The sequence below is a fragment of the Anopheles coluzzii genome, chromosome 2 (assembly GCF_943734685.1).
Source record: "Anopheles coluzzii chromosome 2, AcolN3, whole genome shotgun sequence".
Taxonomy (NCBI): Eukaryota; Metazoa; Arthropoda; class Insecta; order Diptera; family Culicidae; genus Anopheles; species Anopheles coluzzii.
Genome location: NC_064670.1, coordinates 9,358,692 through 9,378,221, shown reverse-complemented (window position 1 = coordinate 9,378,221; position 19,530 = coordinate 9,358,692). Strand labels below are relative to the sequence as shown.

Here is a 19,530-nt window from a genome sequence, read left to right as displayed (position 1 = left end):
TCGCACCAAAAAATCGCTCCAGTTTCTTAAGTGCATCAGCATTACGGATTTCTACACTTTATTGGTTTAGTGTGAGCGGGATATCAATCAGATGATCGTGTACTTCAACCCTTTGCAAAGCAAAATCAAGCGCATGTCACATCTAAACTGAACTTCGTACAATTACCTTTAGCTACTACATATTATAAACTCTCTGCAACTTGTTGCTAATTTTGCCCAAATTTTAAAACAAAAATCAAACCAATGCTTACATATATTGCCTTGCCACCACGCACACACTGTCGCAATGACGACCGTGCCGCCCCGTGGCCCGCATACTCCTCTGTTATAACATCGATAAATATATATATATATATACTGCTTATGTGGTGAGTAGTGCTACACCATACACCACCCCGTTGACTGCCGTTTCTCTTTGCCTCACCAGCGGGAAGGCTGTTCAATTTAACAACACTTAATTGAAGCGCACTGAGAATTGGTTGTCTCTGCTCCGAGGGGATGGATGGTGACGTGCGCATCGTTTACGTTGTCGACGATACGGCCAGTTTCTTCAGATGCTCCATGAACACTTGCAGCGACACGTCGTCCGTAAGCACGGGCGCTCCACCGTCCTAGATAAGGGGTTGATTTTGATTGATTAAATAAGATGGGAGAGAAAGAGAGGGGGAGAACACGATAAAAGATTACAATCATTTGTACAGTTTTGGGACAACATATGTGCTTTCGGTTAGAGGTTAATGAATGTTTTCTACATTTTATCCAATGTACATTGTACATTGCTGAAAGGATGAATCATTTTCTTAGACTTCAATTTGTGTACAAAATCAGTTTGGTTTAGTGTGAACTTGTTGATACAAGAGGATCATTTAAGGAGGATTTTAATTTTCATTAAAACTGTCCCATTTATGTTCAGTCTTAAACGTGAAGATAAGTTATATCTTACATTAAGATAAGGAAGAGAAAAGTGTTGTTAAAAAACATATCGTCCCTGATAACAAAACTCCTTTATCATTTTTTCTTCCCAGAATCCCAGAATAATTCTGAATGTTAGCTTAATCCTCTTCCCATAATTAGTAATGCGAATGAAGGATTCCCGTAGTTAATACTGATGGTTGTGTGTGTGTAGAATGTACATTGTGCTTTTGTGCGACCAGCCCATCAACCAGAGAGAAAGAGAGAGAGAGTACAGTACACCGGTAGTTATGAACAGTTTTGTTACAATACTTTAAGAAGTAATTTAAGAAGTAAGCAAAAAAAGTTTCAAAAAATATCTACCGCACTCGGTACCGCCATCTGCCAATGTGTGTGTATATATGTGTTGAAACGTAGAGTTTCGGTACGTGGGGAAGGTAGGAAGACAACCGAGAGGCGAGAGATCGAGGTCCACGTGTGGAGCCAATGAGGTGGTTCGTGATAAGAATAAAGTTGTGTGTCCGCGCACGGCCCCGTCGGGTACGTCGTAGGCGGGTCGTATAACCGCGTTGAGACAGTGTGATCAATGGAGACATATGATCAATGTTGCATTTGCAATTCAATCGTACAACAACCACACACAAATACATACAAAAAAGAGCACACGGGGGAATACAAAGGGAATATTAAAGAATCGTTTTTTTGTTGTTGTTAAACAGCCTGTTTTCACTCGGCACGACACTTACCTGCCCGTACGCGTACATGTTGTTGTGGGTTTGCGACGGATTCACCTTCGACAGCAGGAACCGAGCCTGCGAGCCGCCCTGCTCGGTGTCGATGTACCGGGGCATCGGGAACCGGGTCTGCAGGATGTCCTGCGCGTCGTCCACCGGGGCCTGCAGCAGCTGCTTGAAGTTCTCGTACTCGGGCATGTCCTGGTACTTGTCCTTGCGCCACTGGGCAATGGTTTCGCCGTGGAAGATCAGTATCTGGAAGAACGTGTCCATCAGCAGGATCCGGTCCGGCTGTATGGAGGACGTGTCTAGCAGCACCGGTTCCGGCGGCCCGTTGAACGAGTACGAGTACAGGATCGGCTGTATCATGATCAGCGACTGGGTCAGATCCTCGCGCATCAGCATATGCCGGTAGAAGGTCGTTTCGTCCGGGCTGTTGTTGAACACCTGCAGGAACTGCGAGCGGCGCAGATGGTACATGAACTGCGGGAAGAGCGAAAAGTTCTCCGCCAGCCGGAAGCTGTTCGCATCGTCCTTGCCGTACTCGCCGAACTTCTGGCACAGGCGGATCAGCTGCCGATCGACCCACCGCAGCGTGTCGGGCCCGTCGTCCGACTCGGCCCGGTACACGACCATGCGCGACATGAGCACGGCGGCCGCCTCCTGATCGAACCCGGCACTGATCATGTGCAGGTTGGCGGTCGCGTCCGCCCAGCTGCGTGCGACGGTCGTCACGCGTATGCGTCGCTGCCCGCTGGAATGTTGGTACTGCGTGATGAACTGCAGGCAGCCGCGGCCACCCTGCGGTATGGGGGCGGCGTGCTGGTTGGCCACCTCGAAGAAGAACGCCATCGTCGTGTTCGGCGTCATGGTGCACAGCTTCCACTGCACCGTGCTGCCCATGCCGATTTCCGTGTCCGAAACGGACGCGTTCTTCACGTTGAGCGACACGCACGAGCCGATGCCGCCCTCGATTTTGAGCTCGCGCGAACACTTAATCTCGAGCGTGCCGTTGAACGCCATCTTCAGCTCGGCCTTCTGGTCGGCCGCAAACACCCGCTGGTACGTTTGCTTGAACAGCGACGAGTTGAACGAGTCGCCCATCACCATGTGGCCGCCGGTCGAATTGCAGCACTGCTTCATCTCCATCAGCCCCGTCTGGTCGAGGGCGCACGAGTAGATATCGATGCAGTGCCCGTTGGTGGCGGTGCGCAGCGCCAGCGCATCGTAGTGTTTGATCGCCTTCTTCATGAACTTGGCATTGTCCTTCTGAATGTCGTGGTGCGAGCGGATCGGGTGCTTCAGCTCATCGTCCACCACCTGACCGGGGCCCTGGGAGCAGGGCCCGCCGACGAACAGCATGATGCGCCCGCCCGTGTTCGGGTAGGTGCACTCCAGCAGCCCGACCGCTATCGACAGGGCCGCCCCGGTCGAGCGCAGGTACCGCTTGCCCTGCGGCACCGGCCACGGGTCGCGCTGCAGCTCGCCGAGCAGATCGGTCAGCGCCATGTCACACTTGTGCAGCGGCTGCAGGAACCGGTTGGCTGGCGGAGCGGGTGGTGCGGCCGCACCCCGCATCGCCTGCTGCTGCTGGCCCGGCTGCTGCGGGCCGGGCCCGCGCCCAATACCGAGCATGTCCTGGATTTGCTTCGCGCTCAGGTCCTTCGTGCCGCGGAACACGTAGCTTTTCGAGCAGCCCTCCGTGCCGAGCTCGTGCACCTGCACCATCTTGCCGAAGGTGATCAGCCCGACCAGCGCGTTCGCGGGCAGCAGGCTGAGCGACATCTGCAGCGAATCCTTCAGCGCGGTCAGCTCCTCCTCGTCCATGCACGTGTCCACGACGAACAGAAACACCGGCGGCATGCAGGGCGCGCGCGTGATCGTGTACTCGATCGTGCTGAACCCGGCGATCAGCTCGGCCGGCTGGTGCTGCTCCGAAATGGCGGCATACTGCGGCGGGAACGGATTGCGCTGGAAGCAAAAGTTGCACACCCACAGCTTCGCCCGGTAGTCCACCTGGCAGAGCGGGTTCAGTATCGCCCGACACGTCTGGCGCGTGCACACGACCGGATCGTACAGGATCGGGGGTAGATCCGGGCGCTCCTTCAGCGGCTGGTAGAGACATCCGAGCGGTACGACCAGGCGCGTAGAATCGATCCGGCTCGAAGGCCACACGTTCCACGTGAACCGGATACCGTCCCGGTCTTCGTTTTGCTGAATGAATTCCTCGTACGTCGTCATCGTGCCTGTGCGGAAGAGTGATACAGATACAGCGCTGCTGAGCAAAACCAGCTGAGGAAGGCTTAAAGTATACCCTGTCAAAGCACTTACCAACCGCCGTACGAGAATGGTCGATACTCTAGAAACTGTTTCCAGCAGTTTTCACACACAAAAGACCGTAGTTTCACAACTAAAACATATTAAAAAGTGTGTGCATTCACCAGTCCGTGCTTCCGTGACCACCAACAAAACCACGTAAACTTGCGACGGCCGAACACGTCACTTCGCCCGTGCGTTTTCGCCCGCTCGTCAATTTTGACGTTTCAGGGGTGCTCAAATTTGGATTACTATTTTGGTAAATAAACAATGACTTTTAAGTTTTAAATTTAAATAAAATTAGTCTTGTTTTATCGTTTGGAACTGAATTTGATCATTAATTTATCAAATAAAAAGAAATCTATTTAGAAAATGCATCCATCATGCTGATTCGTACTTCTAGTTGAAGTATACAAAATATTACCATGCAGAAAATAGGTTTATTTTTCGTTAAACGCCATCACTTTACATATTAATAGCCCTTATGTATAAAATTTATCTAAAAACATCTAGAAGTAGCAATATTATTTCATTATTTGAACAATTTCTTGCAACAAATGTCATCCACGCATGTCCCGACCGCCTCGCCACCGTGCGACTTGCAAGAAGAAGAAGAAGAAGAAAGTGCCTTGGTCTTACGTAGCATCTAGCGATTGCAAGAAGAAAGTGTCCGCGTTGCGCTGCCTCTTCTTCAGTGCGTAGATGGGCGTAGAAAAAAGGGTCCAAAGTGAACTCCAACTTGCTGGCGCGCAGAACTAGATCGCCCCGTAAATGGTAGTGCAGTGATCGGACCAAAGGGATCCAAGTGTTAATGAGGCAGCTGCAAACGCGGTACCGTGGACGAGCAGTGTGGTTCGGTGGGGAGCGGAAGGCTGCAGCCGTCCTGCTGTTCGGAGGCGCAGAGGAGAAAGCTACGAACGCTACCACCACGACGATCCAGCAGCTGTGTGCGGTACGAGGCCCCAGCGCCCGCTAAGGCCTGCGAGAGACATCTGGCAGGTACGGGAAGTTTCTTTCCCGCCCCTCCGCTGTGCCTCGGTTGTGCTAGGTGGTTCATCGTCCCACCCTGGTTTGCACATACCACCACGGTTGGTGGAGCAAACGGAAGAGTCATCGTCAAACGGGGCACATACACACGCACACAGACTCAGCCCCGTCGCGGAAACGGTGCCACGACGGGACCCCGAAAAAAGCTACAACGCATTATTTTACGTCGCATGTCGCGCGCGGTTCACCTTCGCGCACTGGTGCCGCCGCGGGCCTCGTCACAATCGTGATCCGTGCACCTCCCCCCTCTCCCCGCAGCCCCACCCTCCTTCGCCTTGGACGATTCCCGTTTTGACCCGTAGCATTGGCGTGCCTGTGTTGCTGTGTGTATGAGTGTGTGTGTGTGTGTGTCGATTCATCGTCGTCGTCGTCGTTGCTGCTTTTGGCGACGTTTACGTACACCGCCTCTTACTCATCGGTGGTGCTGCTCGAATACAACGCACACTGGTGCAGCAGTAGTGTGCGCTCCACACACACAACCGCGCACATACACACCGTTGCACCAAGGTGACGTGCATCCGTGTACGATCCTCGTGCAGCGTGCTAGTGGTGTGTGTTATCGCGCAGCCAACTGTCAGTGGCGCCGCGCTGTGTGTGTGCGTGTGTGCGGGAAGAGTGCGAGAGTGCTAACGGGCGCAAACGGCCGCCCCGAGAAGGAGGAAGCGAGACAGCGCGATCGAGTGTGACAGAAAAACAAAAATAATACCATGGGCGCAGCAGGGCGGCGATGACGGCAGGAAGCTTCCGTTTTCGGTCTACGCGGCGGTGTTTACACGGCCAGTTGCCTAGGTTCTTAAATTAAATAGATTTTCCCGTTCGCCATTATTTTCCGGCCGTGGCCGCGCGCGCTGTGTGCTCCGTGTGCGGGGGTTGCGTTGTGTTGAGAATAAGTGAATGATTTTTTCCCCTTACTAAACATCGCAAGTTTAGCCTTCCCGTACGTCTTACCGCGAGATTAAGCAACGCACACAGCACAGCACAAAACTCGAACGAGAAGAATCCGGCCTGTGGTGCAGGCAGGTGCTGACTTTGGCGTGATAAAGTGAACCCCGTCAAGCTGCTGTTGTGAAGTGATAATAATTGGAAGCAGTCCAGTGTGGTCGCGTGTTAATAATATTGGTTGGATACGGAGAACACAAACACACATCCATACATCTACACCCGCATACACATCATTCCGTGGCACTGCAGCAGGCCGAGTGGATGTGATAAAGAAGGCGCATGCAAGAGGTATATGACCAGAGGTTTGAAACAGCAACCGTGTCATCATCACTCGCTATTGTGGCCCGCTCGCCGTCTGTGTGGCGGATGTCAGCCTGATTTCGCTCCCCGTCAGGTCGTCTCTCGCGGATAACTTTGTTTGCGCAGGTTGCTGAAACGGATATTTATCGGGTCTGTGTTGTCTGATTAACGCTGCAATATCCAAGTGATCCAAGTGTGCTAGACGTAGTTCGATGTGTGTGTGTATGTGCAGTGTGGCAGCATATTTTGCCTCGGTGTGGTGTGTAGTTGAAGCACTGCAGTAAACATCTAAAATATTGCGCACTGCAAGTGTCCGCTAGTAGTGATATACAGTAGCAAACCGGAGGAATAAAAGAAGAACACGGCGATAGACCCGCATTGCATTGTCGCATGAGAGGTGTGGGCTAGGAGGAGGGGAGCCCTTTGTCATATCGATTTTGACCTTCAATCCATACCACCGTCACCACACCCCACGGACGGCACGATGTGGACGCCGTCGTACGATATCATAGTGGAAACGTTGACCGGCTCCGAGTTCGAGGTGACGGTCAACGATCGCGATACGGTTGGGTATCTCAAGTCAGAAATACAAAAATATGAAGGTATGTATACGGGTGTGTATGTACAGCGTTTGATTGTTTTCATTGCCTCTCTACTTTAAGTGCATCCCGACGCCGAACTCGGCATTAGACGAAACAAGCAAAAACAGCAATTAGTTTGATCCGAACGACAAACGAACGAAGGATCTACGAGTTAGATTAACTAAGGAAAAGCCCCATGACAACGAGAGGAGGGCGCACCAGAACCGTCTGTTCTTTGGCTATTTGCTGTGCCATTGTGATCGATTGATTAATCGCGATAACGCTAATGCGTTACTTTGTCCGCCTTTTGCATTCCTCGCGTAACGTGTCGCCGCCAAGCACGCAGCATTCCACACAAACACCATATTGCGTTTAGCTGTGTAAAACGCCAACACGATATTAATTCGTTTGAAAGCTCCTTATCATATGCAGGAGATGCACGGTTGCTCCTCCGTGTTACACAATCACCTGCAACACAGGAAGCTTACGTCGCATGTGCTGTGGTGTAGGAGTCGCTTGGTTACTCAACCAAATCTTTTTTTCAATGAATGATATAACGGAAACGGCAACGTTGCCGTGCAGCGGACAACAGATCCAGAATGCACTTGAAACCTTTGTATTGGTTCACGGCAAACAACTGCAGCCAGTATTGTATCACCGTTGGCCTCCCGAAAACAACTCCCAATTCATCATTCCAGGGGTTGGAGTCAAAAAGTGAGCTATTATTGTTGGCATGCCCCTTAGATAAGGCCGCTATTATTCCGGGCAGGGACCTAGTTTTGTCGCAGTAAACGAAAATAAGGGAAGCCACCCACCATAAACACGCTTGAAATCGATCGCTATTAATAGCAACAAATTAGCATTGTCATCGATACATTTGCGAGTGTCGCCGGATCGCGGGCGCGTTGGAGGAATTATTTCCAGCCACACGGTACCACTAACACACACGGGCACGCGAACGCGATTGCAGTCGTGCCGCAGTAGTCGTGCTGCCCACGGTTTGTTCACGTGCATTTTGTGCCGCGTGTCACACGATTCGGTTGCACTGATAACACACACCAGCAGTGTGCGCGCACGCTCTAGCTGCTTTGTGTTGGTGTGTGCAAATTTGTGTACATTGGCTGCTGCTGCTGCTGCTGCTGGGATGGTAACGGAACCACGGCACGGAAGGTGGCACATTCATTCGTGCATTCGTGTATCGCAAAGTGAATCTTCAACTGCTGTGCCCGTCTTATCAACTATTTGGTGTAGGAGATTACGCCGGCCTTGCCGGTCTGATAGGATGGGGCGGAATGCAAAATCGATTGGTATAGAATGGTGGAACCCATTGCGTTGGTCATGTACACGCAGTCTTGGTACTGAGGTGCGTTTGTTGTTGTTGTGGTTGTTGTTGCAATTGAGATCTGCCTGCAGCGTTTGTGATTCATGAAGTTTGATTGATGAGCCCGAACACCCCCTGTTGCGCGTTAGCACAACGCCCGGCCTGCAGATAAATAATTTACCAAAAAAACGGCTTTTTTAAGTAATTCAGGATTATTTTATTTTGCCTTTAACAGCACAAAATTTTAGTAGCCGAGAGAGTGAAGAAAAAAAACTAAAAATTCGTCCGCTTCCACGCAGGTCCGGGATCAAAAAGAAAGCCCTATTTCGCAGTCCATGCGGTCACCGGCTATCCGTCAAACGCTCGGTCGATCCCTTTCGTTCAGTCCGAACGTTTATCGTCCAGTCCGAGACCTCTAGCGGCCGCTAGCTAAAATACGGACGCTCCTTGTCGATCCTCGAACGATCGCGTCGTCACCATAAGTGACACCCCCCTTCAATCGATCAAACGTGGGAAATCGACCCAGTACCTACTACCAGAGCAGTCTTTGAAGCCTTTTTTTTTCTTCTTTCCCTCCCATTTCGTTGATCAGAGAGATGCAACCTGTGTGGAAATGTATTGTATCTCTGGAGCGGCAAAATACAACTGCCCCGACCATCAACACAGTACGTGGCAGAGTGGGGTGCAGATTAAGGGTTCAATGATTGTTACGGCAATCGAACCAGTTCAAGTCTTGCTGTGAGCATTGTCATGTGCCTAATCAGTCACTGTCGTCTTCACGATAATATTCGCAAGGATGGATTAGTTCAGTCCAGAGCCGCTCTAGATGCTTCCGCTGCGATTGGGGACGCTTTTCTTTGCATGTCTTTGTTGACCATTGCCGCCCGATTGAAGGTAGAGCAGCGTGGTTGTTAGCCTACATATATTGTTATATGTCAAGGTTTTGGCTGTGATTGAACCGGCAGTATGTTCCAATATAGCCTTCAATAGCCAGAGCATCCAGAATGTCTCTTGGCATCTTACTTTTTGGAGTGTTTGATATTGCATCATATTCGCTTACGGCGGGAAATCTCCGTAACCGTACAGTGAAGAGTAAAGAAACAAACAGGTAGTAATTTAATACAAATCGATAGGTGAAACAGGGTCAGTTATCTCACAGGGTTCACTAGCCTGTTCAACACTGTACACTTTATTTCTAACCCGTAAAATGCCATTTGAACGTTGTCAAACGTGTGTCGAATGCCACAGCCAAATCCAAGCAACCAATGACAAATCATTCGAGTTGTAGCCATTGATGTTGTTGAAATGTGCTTTATGGGAATGAAATGTTTGCTTGTGGTGTTGAGCAGGCCAGAAACCCCACATGTTTGCACATGTGTATGAGTGTGTGTGTTGGTGTGTTTACCCGGCGCCTCCCGAATGCTCAATGGTGAACGGCAGGCGCCCGCCAGAGATGCAAAATAGGATTCTATTTATAAAGCGTATACTATCCCAGTCATATGGTGCGGTTGCAGTACATAGCTGACGCCGGCGCACATGCCGGAGGGAATAATTGTGCATTACACTGTTTGTTATTGTTGTTGCTATTACTATTTTTACACCACAGAAACAGGCGGGCCGCTCCTGTTTTCGCGCTTGTTTGTTTTGTGCTTTTTTGAAAATGATGAATGGTTTTAACTGACGTTTTATTTTAAATTCTCTTTCCAATTTACAGGAATACCCATCAGCCAGCAGCATTTGCTGTACAACCACAAGGAGCTAAGTGACGCGATGGAGATGAAGGACATCCCGCTGGTGAAAGGGTCGCGCGTCAAGCTCGTCCTCGGCATGAAGGGAGGACCGATCTCCTCCAAGCGGCTGTTCACCATCTCTTCCGACTACGACAACTGGCTGGACATGAGCGATGTACTGTCTGGGTTAGTAGTAGTAGTACCCTATGCCTTTTTTCCACCCTTTGCAGGAAAAGATTGACCGTAACCCGTTAGCTTTGTTGCTGCAACACGTAACACAGGCAAACAGGACATCAGATCCGGTCTGTTATGTCAGCACTCAGTCCCCCTTCCGTGCAGGACGGAAATGGCAAGACACTCGGACGTGGCTGCTGAATCGTGTGGCTGGGCCACGCCGATTCGTTTTCATTTATTTTTGACCGCGCGCGCTGGTGTTGGGGCGTGTCTCGCTTAAAGTCCCCCGTTAAAGATTAGTCACTTCATCCCACAGGCCGGATGTGCTCTCCGGATGGAAGAGGTGGAAGAGAGTGAAAGATAGACAAAAAGAGAGAGAAAGAAAGAGAGAGAACAGCAACAAAAAGTAAATCTCGACAACGTTCGGCGGCGACAGTACCCCGGGGCCGCCGGTCAGCGAAACTATTTTTAACTATTTTCGTGATTTCGAAATCACGCGACCCATCGATGTCGGTGTGGAAGCATATGGGCGGTACGATGGGGTATTGTGTGTGTGTGTGTGTGTGTGTGCTGTCAAGACTTTTGCGTGCTGTTTTAAAATGGTTTCTTTTTTAGGGTCCCCACCATGACAACATAAAAGCATATTAAAAGCACTTTACTAATTCCCCGACACTCGCTTCACTCCACAGGGAAGATCTGATGAATCTACAGAGTCCAGGCTTAAAGCTGCTGCTGTACAAGGACAACAAGAAGAACGTGCACCGACTGATGAAAGTGCGGGCCGAGAAGGGCTGCGACGGCATGAAAGGATCGATGTCGCGCTCCATCATCGGAAGTGGTGCTTCCGGGCAGGGCACGTACGGACCCGGTGGCCCGATGAGCCAGAAAGAACGTGACGCTGCAGTAACCAAGCAGGTACTTGAGAATACATTCCTCTACGGGAGGGGGTAGTGGGTGGGGGGTTTGGAATGCGAGCTTCCCATTAACAACAAACGACGCGTTGCGTTGCGTTTCATTGCAGAAAATGGATCAAATAAAGGCAAAGCTAAGCATGAAAAAGAAAAGACTGGGCGGTGCACAGGCTGCCGACAGAGCGGTAGGGAACGAGGCACCGGAAGCGGGGTCGGAAAAATCCGCACACCGAAGTGACGGCCGTCCCGCCGCTCCTGGTTCGGCAGACATCACCGACAACACCGTGGGTAGCAACAAGACGCAGATTCGCAACGCTAGCCGCATCCGGCACAAGAAACACCACCATCACTATCACCATCCACCGCACCATCACCCGCATCATGAGACTGTCATCAAGGAGGAAAAGACACCCATCGGCTATCGACCGGGAGGAGGGGCGGGGGGTAGTGGCGGTGCAACGGCACTCGTCGCCAGCGGGCACAATCCGTCCATGGTGGGTACGATCGGGTCGATGCTACCGAGCGCGGGAACAGCGAGCGCTCCGCACCGCAAATCCATGCCCGCCGTGATCGACCTCGGGCGGTCGGAGCAGGAGCAGACCGTGACACCGTTCGGCTACGGGTTAGTAAACCTGCTGCACGGTGGCACTGCTGCCACCGCAACGGCCGGCCGCTCGCCGACCTTGGAGCTGGAGAAGCGGTCCCAAATCCGGGAGCATCTGCAGCGGAACCGTTCCTTCAAAACGATCAGTGCGAAGAATCTGGACTTTGCACGCGACGGCTCGTCTCAGACCGGTGGTGGTGGTGGTGGCAGTGGTTTGAACGATCGACACACCGGCTCGGCCGGTCTGGAGCGATCGCTTTCCTTCCACTCGAACGGCATATTGAGCCGAATGGGGTCGGAAACGACGCTCGATGCGGGATACAGCAACATTCGGCGCTGCACTGCCGGGGGCAGTCAGCTGCGCGGCAATCACGCCGGCGGTCTGGGCACGCGGCTGGCCGGTGTTGGGGGCGGTGCCGCCTGTACCACCCAGTCGCTGCACAAGCTGGACGAAAGTCGCGTATCGTCCGCCTCGCTGCACGATCTGATCGAGCTGCTGAAGTACACCCAGTCGAAGCAGCGCACCATTTCGAACGATTCGCTCAACAAGCTGATGCTGAACTACTCCAAGAAGGTGCACCATCTGTATCACCATCCACCGGCGGGGAAGAAATCGCTGCCGGAGATAAACCCGTCCCTCAACAACATCGAGGAGTATCTGCCGGACTACGACTACGGGCTGAAGGCTTCGGCGGGAACAACGGCAACAACAGCTGGGGCGGCGGCAGCAGCAGCAGGCGGCGGCGCCGTACCAAAGATGGTGACGCGAAGCGAGGACGGGATGGATTGTAAGATTGCTTCGGCGGAGTACGCCTTCAAGAATGCGAGCACGAGCGGCATGGACAAATCCTTTCGCACGCTCTACAAGTCAACTTCCGATGGTAAGAATATGAGTTTGCCGCTTTTATGCTTTGTACCTGTTCTAATGCTTTCCCCGTGTTCTCTTTCTTTGTCATTAACACACAAAACAGACAGTAGCGTGTACGAGCTGCCGAAGCTGCTGATACGCGAGGATTCTCCTGTCGAGTCTTTTCTTGGTTCCTATGCGCAGCTGGAAACGGTTGCCGCCGCAGCGACGCGCCGTGGCGAATCGCCCAAAAACAACTTCACGTCCACAACCAGCCTGCAGGATGTGGAAGGCACCAATGCGGTCGATGCACCAGCTCAACCCATGCTGCCGGACCACGGCAGTCTGCTGGAGCTACGACCATTACCGGCGAACCCACCGGCTGCTGCTGCTGCTATCGTCGGGGAGGCAACGCTGGCGTCGGAATCGTTATTTCAGCTCGCGCAGATAGCAGCCGAAAGCGTCAAATCGAGCACCGGTACAGCAGCCTCCTTAAGCTCGAGCTCGTTGTTCGGCAGCAATAACAGCCTGACCGGTGCTGGGGCAGTCGGTGGCGACGGTGCACATTGTGCTGCAAACGGCGGAGGAAGCTCTTCTGCTGCCTGGTGTCAGCACTGGAATCACCGGCAGCAGCACCACCAGCATCAGCAACAGCAGCACCAGCACGATGTTCCTTTCCCTACTGCAAGCCTGCAGCAGTTGAGCAATCCGCGCCGTCATCATTCGGACTTGGGTATCAACGAGCTGGAGCTGAAGTTTTTCCACACCGATGTAGACGCGTCGGATCGCATTGCCGGGCGTGACGCAGCAGCTAACGGTGCCGGTGATTACACCAACCTAATCAAGCTGCCGGCAATATCGAACCTGGGCGCAAGCAATGGTTGGCTTCAGCTGTCCTCGTGGGATACGGTGCGCTTCGGGCGGGAGGACGAGGATGCGGACGATGAGGAGGTGCTGGATGAGGAGGAAGTTCCCGACCACGAGGAGCGGGACGATGATGAAGAGGAGGAGGAGGAGGAGGAGGAGGAAGAGGACGAAACGGGACAGGAGCAGGACCGGGTGACGTCGTCTTCCTGCTCCTCGATACGCAGGCCGCGCGAGTCGTCCAACTCGACCAGCTTCATCCACAGCCACCTGTCGATATCCTCCGACGAGGACGACCTGCTGAACGTGGCGGAGATGCGGGGGGACGGTGCTGGGGCAGTCGGCAGTGCGTACAAGCCGGGCGGCAACAAGTCCAAGTCGATCGACCTGAACGAGTTCCGCAAAGCGTTCGGCAGCAGCCCCACGCTGCTGAACGGCTTCCGGGGCGGAACGAGCTGTACGCGGCTCGTGCCCCAGCTGTCCCGGCTCGAGACGATCCCGTCGCAGTACCGGCGCGGCTACACGAACCTAAACGACGCGTGCCTGTCGAGCTCCACGTCCGAGCTGGAGTGTGTGAGCAGCGGGGCGGCAAAGAAAAAGCACCAGGGGCTGCTGCCACCGACGTGCGACGACGCGAGCGGCCTGTCGTCCACGCTGCTAAAGTACCGCAAGGATGGCAGCGTGCCGTACGTGCGGAGCAATGAAAATCTGAACCGCTACAAGGTGTCGCTGTGCGCGGGCGCCGCCTCGTCAGCCCGCCGGCGCATGGGCGACAGTGACGAAACGCTGGCCGGCGGAAGCGACGCGCTGTACCTGCGCCAGCGCCAACAGTCGATCGGGGGCGGCCGGCATCTGCCCAGCATTCGGGACCATCTGGCCAGCATCGCGGACTCGGAGGCGAACGAAGCGGCCGACGGTTCGGGCTGTGCCAACGGTGACAGCACGCGCTCGAGCGGTGCTTCCGAGGAGAACGCAAACCGATCGTTCGTTGTTGGCGGAGGTGGTGGAGGTGATTTCGAGTGCCGGTTTTCCCGCCTCAGCTGCTGCTCCGCTCCGGGAGGCGAGGGGCCAACGGCGAAAGCGTACTCGCCTGGCGGTGGTGGCGGCAATAGTCGAGCGGCTGAACGGACCAACTATCGTCACAAGGATCACTCATCGGCGGCAGTGGGTAGCAACCGGGGGGGTTTGATGCGAACCGCTTCCTCGATGGACGATCGGTGCCGTTTCCTGTTCGGCGAGGACGCGACCTCGCTGCAGTACAATGGCAACCCGTCCGCGACGCCGCTGCGACCCTCCGACTACTACTTCCCCTCGGACGAAAGCTTGTTCAATATGGATTCGTTTTTTGACGATTTCGTTGAGATTGACACGAGCGACATCTTCGAAAGTGCCGAGTTTATCAACATTAACTCGGGCTCGGGAGGCAGAAAGGGCGATTCGGGCAGCAGCGGCAGTTCCGCGGGACTGCTACTGCCCGAAATACACCCGGACCGGCATCAGCGCTGCTCCCCCCAGGCGCAGCAACAGGCACCACATCATCCAAACCATCAGCATGCTTCCTTCCCGGCGGACGAGAGCTTGGAGCGGCCGCTCCGAGTGCTTAGCAGTTCGAAACCCTACTCCTCCTCCTCCGCCGATGCTGGTGACGCACGGAAGCAGTACTACCGTGCCGTGAACGGTCCGGTTGGTTCGGCCGGTCGCGCGAACGCCGACGGAGAGATACACTTTTCCGCCCGCCGAGCGTTCCTGCAAGCGGGCCAAAGCGTGCAGCAGGAAGAGGAAGAGGAGGAGGAAGAGGACGGCATTGCTTCCATCATCCAGCACATCGATCGGGACCAGTTGTGCGACCAGCGGGCCCCACTGCCCGGTGCAACAACGAACGCTTCGGCTATCATCGTGCACGACGATAAGGAGCGACTGCTGCGCCTCACGGACGAACCGACCGATCGAAAGGCGTCCGTCATCCTCGGCGGCGGCGGCGGCGACGCCAGTGGTCCATTGGTAGCGGATACGCAACACCACACCACGGAGCAGATCAAGTCGAAGAAGCTGCGGTGCGCCCAGTGCAACAAGAAGCTGGGCGTCATCATGATCATGAAGTGTCACTGCGAGAAAATCTTCTGCGCCCAGCACCGGTACGCGGAGGCCCACAACTGTTCGTACGATTTCAAGGTGGAGGGCCGCAAGATACTGGAGAAGAACAATCCGCTCGTGGTGGCGGACAAGCTGCCGAAGATTTAAATGTTGGGCGGAGCGCGCTGGTCAAAAAAAATGTGATTGTGATTGGATTTGGACATCCTACTGATGAGAGTAGAAAGGCTGCAGCAAGAGTAAAGGTGATAATTTACGATTGGAAAGAGAGCGGAACAGTGGAGCACAATTTATCGAGCTATAAGGGAGACAATAGAACCCCTTTTTTTACGCTCTCCCGTAGCGTGATTTTAGTTGTGAACGGTTCTAAAATAGCATATGAGTTTAGTGTGAAGTTTTAATTTGAAGCATTTCAATTAGAGATACTGTTCGCTAACCGAATACGGAGAAAGTAATGCCCAAGCGCCTTGTGTGGGGGGGGGGGGGGGCAGTTGGGGTGGCCGTGCTGGTTCCAGGCCAACCAGACGAGCTGTGGAACTGTTACCAGATTTTGTTCGCCGTGAGCAAAACGTTTCCCTGTTTCTGCCGCTTCCCCAACTGCACCGTACGAAAAATGGATACGGTATGGTGCTGCAAAGCAATAAGCTGCATACTGCAATCACTGCTGGTATGCGCCTTGCAGCTGCACCGAAGGCTGTGCCTACACCCTGTGGTGGTGGTGGGTTGTGGTGGTAGTACCCACAGAAAAGTGGGAAAGGGAGGGGGGGGGGTAATCGCACTTATTTTTCGTCTCGTACCCACCACCCTTACTCACCCCGTATTTAGTGGAGTATCTTAAGGATTACCAAAATAGTAATGCTCGCAGCTGCGCGGTTTTATTAAAGCAGTTTAACAATACACCAATACCGAGGTAATGATATAGTAATGAAAAATGATACAAAAAAAAAGAAACATATGTAGGGCAGTTAGGTAACCATTACTCATAACTAATATAGAACCGAAGGACGCGATCAGCGTGATTCAGCGGAAGAAGTGGAAGATTACAATACGATCCCCCCAAGGCGTGTGGGATCGAACACGTGTCAAGCGCAAAACATATAACATAATGGCTTTAGTTAACGTTTAGCGTACCAACACCATATAGAGTCGTACCATGTACGACCGAACTAACTTATCCCAGCATGTATGCGTATAGGCAGTTAGGCATTCTGGCAATGGTTTTTTTTTGTTTTTTTGGCAATACAGGTCAAGCAGAAAATGTGTGCTTCTTTCATTGATTCGCTTACAGTACTTTAGTTTAAGGAGGCGATTTGTTGGCGGGATAAAACCTGCTCTGTTTTGTGTTTTTTTTATCTTTCTTTCTTTTTAGTTAGTGATATTTTCAGCTCCATGATATAGGGGTGAGCTGCTTTGCATGAGAAGACTTGCTCAGCAATCGTAACATTTTCTACTTGCATAATCATTATTTTACGGTGCTTCAAGGCGCACAATTAGCGGGAAAATGTGTTTTGCTAGAACATCCTAATCCATCCTCTAGATACACCAGAGTAGGAGTTATTCAAAGTGTTATACTACAGGATTGCTAAGCTACGCCGAATAACTTGTAACGAAGCAAGCGATTCGGAACAACAAAACTGTATGCTAAGTGAACACAATTGTACCAGAAAGTAGTGTTAACAAGGGCCCGCTAGAGAGGGCGTGGAAACATTTAAGAAAGATATACATATTTGTTATACCCCATATATGCAAAGAAGCTTACAGAAAAAAAACGATCGTTTGTAAGCGCAATTGTGAGCTTAATTTCCACAAGATTGAATAACCACTGATTATAAATGCGCCTTTTTTCGCCCGTAATTATTGTTCAAAGCTTCAGCGTCGTGTGTGAGCGGAGTAGCGGGGGGAACACACCTTCCTCCCCGAGCAAAAGCTGTATGTAAAATGTAAGGCACGAGGCAAACGTGGGAGCAAACGTTATACAGGGTTTCCCACGATAGATTGGTTGGTTCCCACGATTTATTGGTGCGTTCCCACGATTTTTTGGTCATTTCCCATAATTTTTTGGTAGCAACCCACGATTTATTGGTCGGTTCCCAAATATTATTGGTCGGTTCCCAAATATTATTGGTCGTTTCCCAAATATTATTGGTCGGTTCCCAAATATAATATAATATAATACCGACCAATAATATTTGGGAAACGACCAATAATATTTGGGAACCGACCAATAATATTTGGGAACCGACCAATAAATCGTGGGTTGCTACCAAAAAATTATGGGAAATGACCAAAAAATCGTGGGAACGCACCAATAAATCGTGGGAACCAACCAATCTATCGTGGGAAACCCTGTATTAAAAGTTAATGATCGTATAAAACAGTAAAACGAAAGAAATAAACAAATAAAAAATCAAACAAAATGAAATAAAAATGCGACAGCGTCTGTTCATTGAATGGGCGCGCTCGCTTCCAAAAAACGATCGGAAAACTAAAACATATTCGGTATTTTTTTTTGTATCTGTATCTGAGCCGTCCGAAACAGTTCAAATGGATTGCAAGAATTCCCAATTGCGCTTTATTTTTATTGCATCTCGCTAACGTAGTTCTAAAATAAAATCAATTGCTAGTAAACAAACACCAAATCAAACATTACATTGATTGCTAAAACTGTGCCTTCGCTCTTCTCCCACTCCACATGCCCAGGAGCGCGGGGTCCTTAGCAGGGTTGTTGTCGGGCGGGGGGGTTGTCTGGCGCCGTGATTCGACAAAACGTGTTACTACGGCCCCGTGCGGGTTTGCAGCGGGCACAGTTGTGTGTGTGTGTATCTATGAGCGTATGTTTTATTTTCCTCGCAATACCATGGTTACCATCAAGCCACCCGGTAGCTATGCAATTGGGGCGCGCGCATTTGCAGAGTAGTTGTTACTGCTTGCGAGGGGTTGAGGGGACCTGTGTGTGTGTGTGGAACTTCGGGAAACAGCAACTCCCTTCTTCCTGTGCGTTGGCTGCATATTGGGACTCGGGACTCCCTTTTTTTGCTGTGTGCTCTGTGGCTGTGTGTGGATGGAGATCGCGAAAAACGCCTTTCCATCCACCGGCATGCGTCCTGTGACTGTACGACGACAAACAACTGGTGCGATAGAAGGTTGGTCGCCAAGGGTGCAGAGCGTTCAGTTGCCGTTCGGTAAAGAAGACTGATGGTCGTCGCAGTAGTCGTAGGTTCGCTGTGTGAGAAACCCCGGGAAGCAACCCAGTCAGACCCACACGCCACACAGTTATATCACGAAAGAACGCAATTGTAGCGCAAATACAAGGATACTGCACTTTGCGATGCTCTAGCCATTGATTGATGCATTTTACGTGAGTTTATCCATTTTGAGTGCATGCGGGTAATTCGTTCCAAGCAGTGTATTCCTTCTGTGTGTTCTGTGTGTCTGTGTTGCAACAGCAAGATCGATTTTCATGTGTGAACGTTCGTAGTGGAACATCCGGTGGTGTCGGTGGTAGGAAAAGTGTATTAATTATGCATAACGGGACAATAAATTACTTTTTATTTTCGCGAATACTGGTAATCGTGTGGTGCTACGCGGCTAGTGTTTGAGCTAATTTGTTTGAGTTTAATTCAACGGTCCCAATATTTAATTAAATTCTATCCCATACATTATGCGTTCGATTGAAAGCCAATGCTTGATATTGGGAAATTAAAATGCATCTATACAGGGTTTTCCAGGGGTTCTCATAGTTGCGGGACACTTTCTCGACTCTTTCTTATAAGAAGTGAACTTGATATGTTGGTAATTGGACTCTATGGCACCCTTTTTGGACAGGCTGATTGGAAATTCCTATTGGATTTGTCCAACAAGGATTCTGTAGAGTCCAATTCCCTTTACATTAAGTTCATTTCACTTAAGAAAGAGTCAATAAAGTGTCGCACAGCTATGAGAACTCCTGAAAAACCCTGTAAGCGTGTAATAGACTTCAACGGAAACACATATTAATCGATGTTTAGTGACCTCATCAAAAAGATAGTAATGGCTGGGCCGATTTTTCCTCATTTCATAAAACAAGGGACAAAACTATTACAAAGCTAACAGTTTTTTTTTCTAATGCTGTTTCACCGCTACCACTCTGTAATGACGGCTCTGAAGGGCTGAACCT

The 19,530-nt window shown here is 51.4% G+C and overlaps 2 protein-coding genes across 3 annotated transcripts; one reads left to right on the top strand and one right to left on the bottom strand.

Moving 5' to 3' along the window:
• Positions 1 to 22: 22 nt before the first annotated feature.
• LOC120951754 (protein transport protein Sec23A) lies at positions 23 to 4,147 on the bottom strand. 2 transcript variants are annotated; one of them, XM_040370637.2, is made up of 4 exons: positions 3,978 to 4,147; positions 1,659 to 3,892; positions 1,276 to 1,293; positions 23 to 611 (listed from the first exon to the last, which is right to left on the bottom strand). In XM_040370637.2, the coding sequence occupies exons 2-4, from the start codon at positions 3,885 to 3,887 to the stop codon at positions 522 to 524; spliced, it is 2,337 nt and encodes a 778-aa protein (XP_040226571.2). In that variant the 5' UTR covers positions 3,888 to 3,892; positions 3,978 to 4,147; the 3' UTR covers positions 23 to 521. The 2 variants fall into 2 exon arrangements, with proteins under 2 accessions (XP_040226571.2, XP_040226573.2); XM_040370639.2 differs by lacking the exon at positions 1,276 to 1,293 and having other exon boundaries at positions 3,978 to 4,146.
• A 374-nt stretch (positions 4,148 to 4,521) lies between these two features.
• LOC120951753 (uncharacterized) lies at positions 4,522 to 17,012 on the top strand. Its single transcript, XM_040370636.2, has 5 exons — positions 4,522 to 6,853; positions 9,868 to 10,069; positions 10,747 to 10,972; positions 11,079 to 12,453; positions 12,544 to 17,012. The coding sequence occupies exons 1-5, from the start codon at positions 6,736 to 6,738 to the stop codon at positions 15,522 to 15,524; spliced, it is 4,902 nt and encodes a 1,633-aa protein (XP_040226570.2). The 5' UTR covers positions 4,522 to 6,735; the 3' UTR covers positions 15,525 to 17,012.
• The last annotated feature ends 2,518 nt before the right edge of the window (positions 17,013 to 19,530 follow it).

What these genes read in the sequence shown, in the direction of transcription:
- LOC120951754 (XM_040370637.2), bottom strand. Translation starts at nt 3,887, where the DNA reads ATGACGACGTACGAGGAATTCATTCAGCAAAACGAAGACCGGGACGGT.
- LOC120951753 (XM_040370636.2), top strand. Translation starts at nt 6,736, where the DNA reads ATGTGGACGCCGTCGTACGATATCATAGTGGAAACGTTGACCGGCTCC. An exon ending in AGAAATACAAAAATATGAAG is followed by an intron (nt 6,854 to 9,867) that starts GTATGTATACGG and finishes TCCAATTTACAG; the next exon opens with GAATACCCATCAGCCAGCAG. An exon ending in ATGAGCGATGTACTGTCTGG is followed by an intron (nt 10,070 to 10,746) that starts GTTAGTAGTAGT and finishes TTCACTCCACAG; the next exon opens with GGAAGATCTGATGAATCTAC.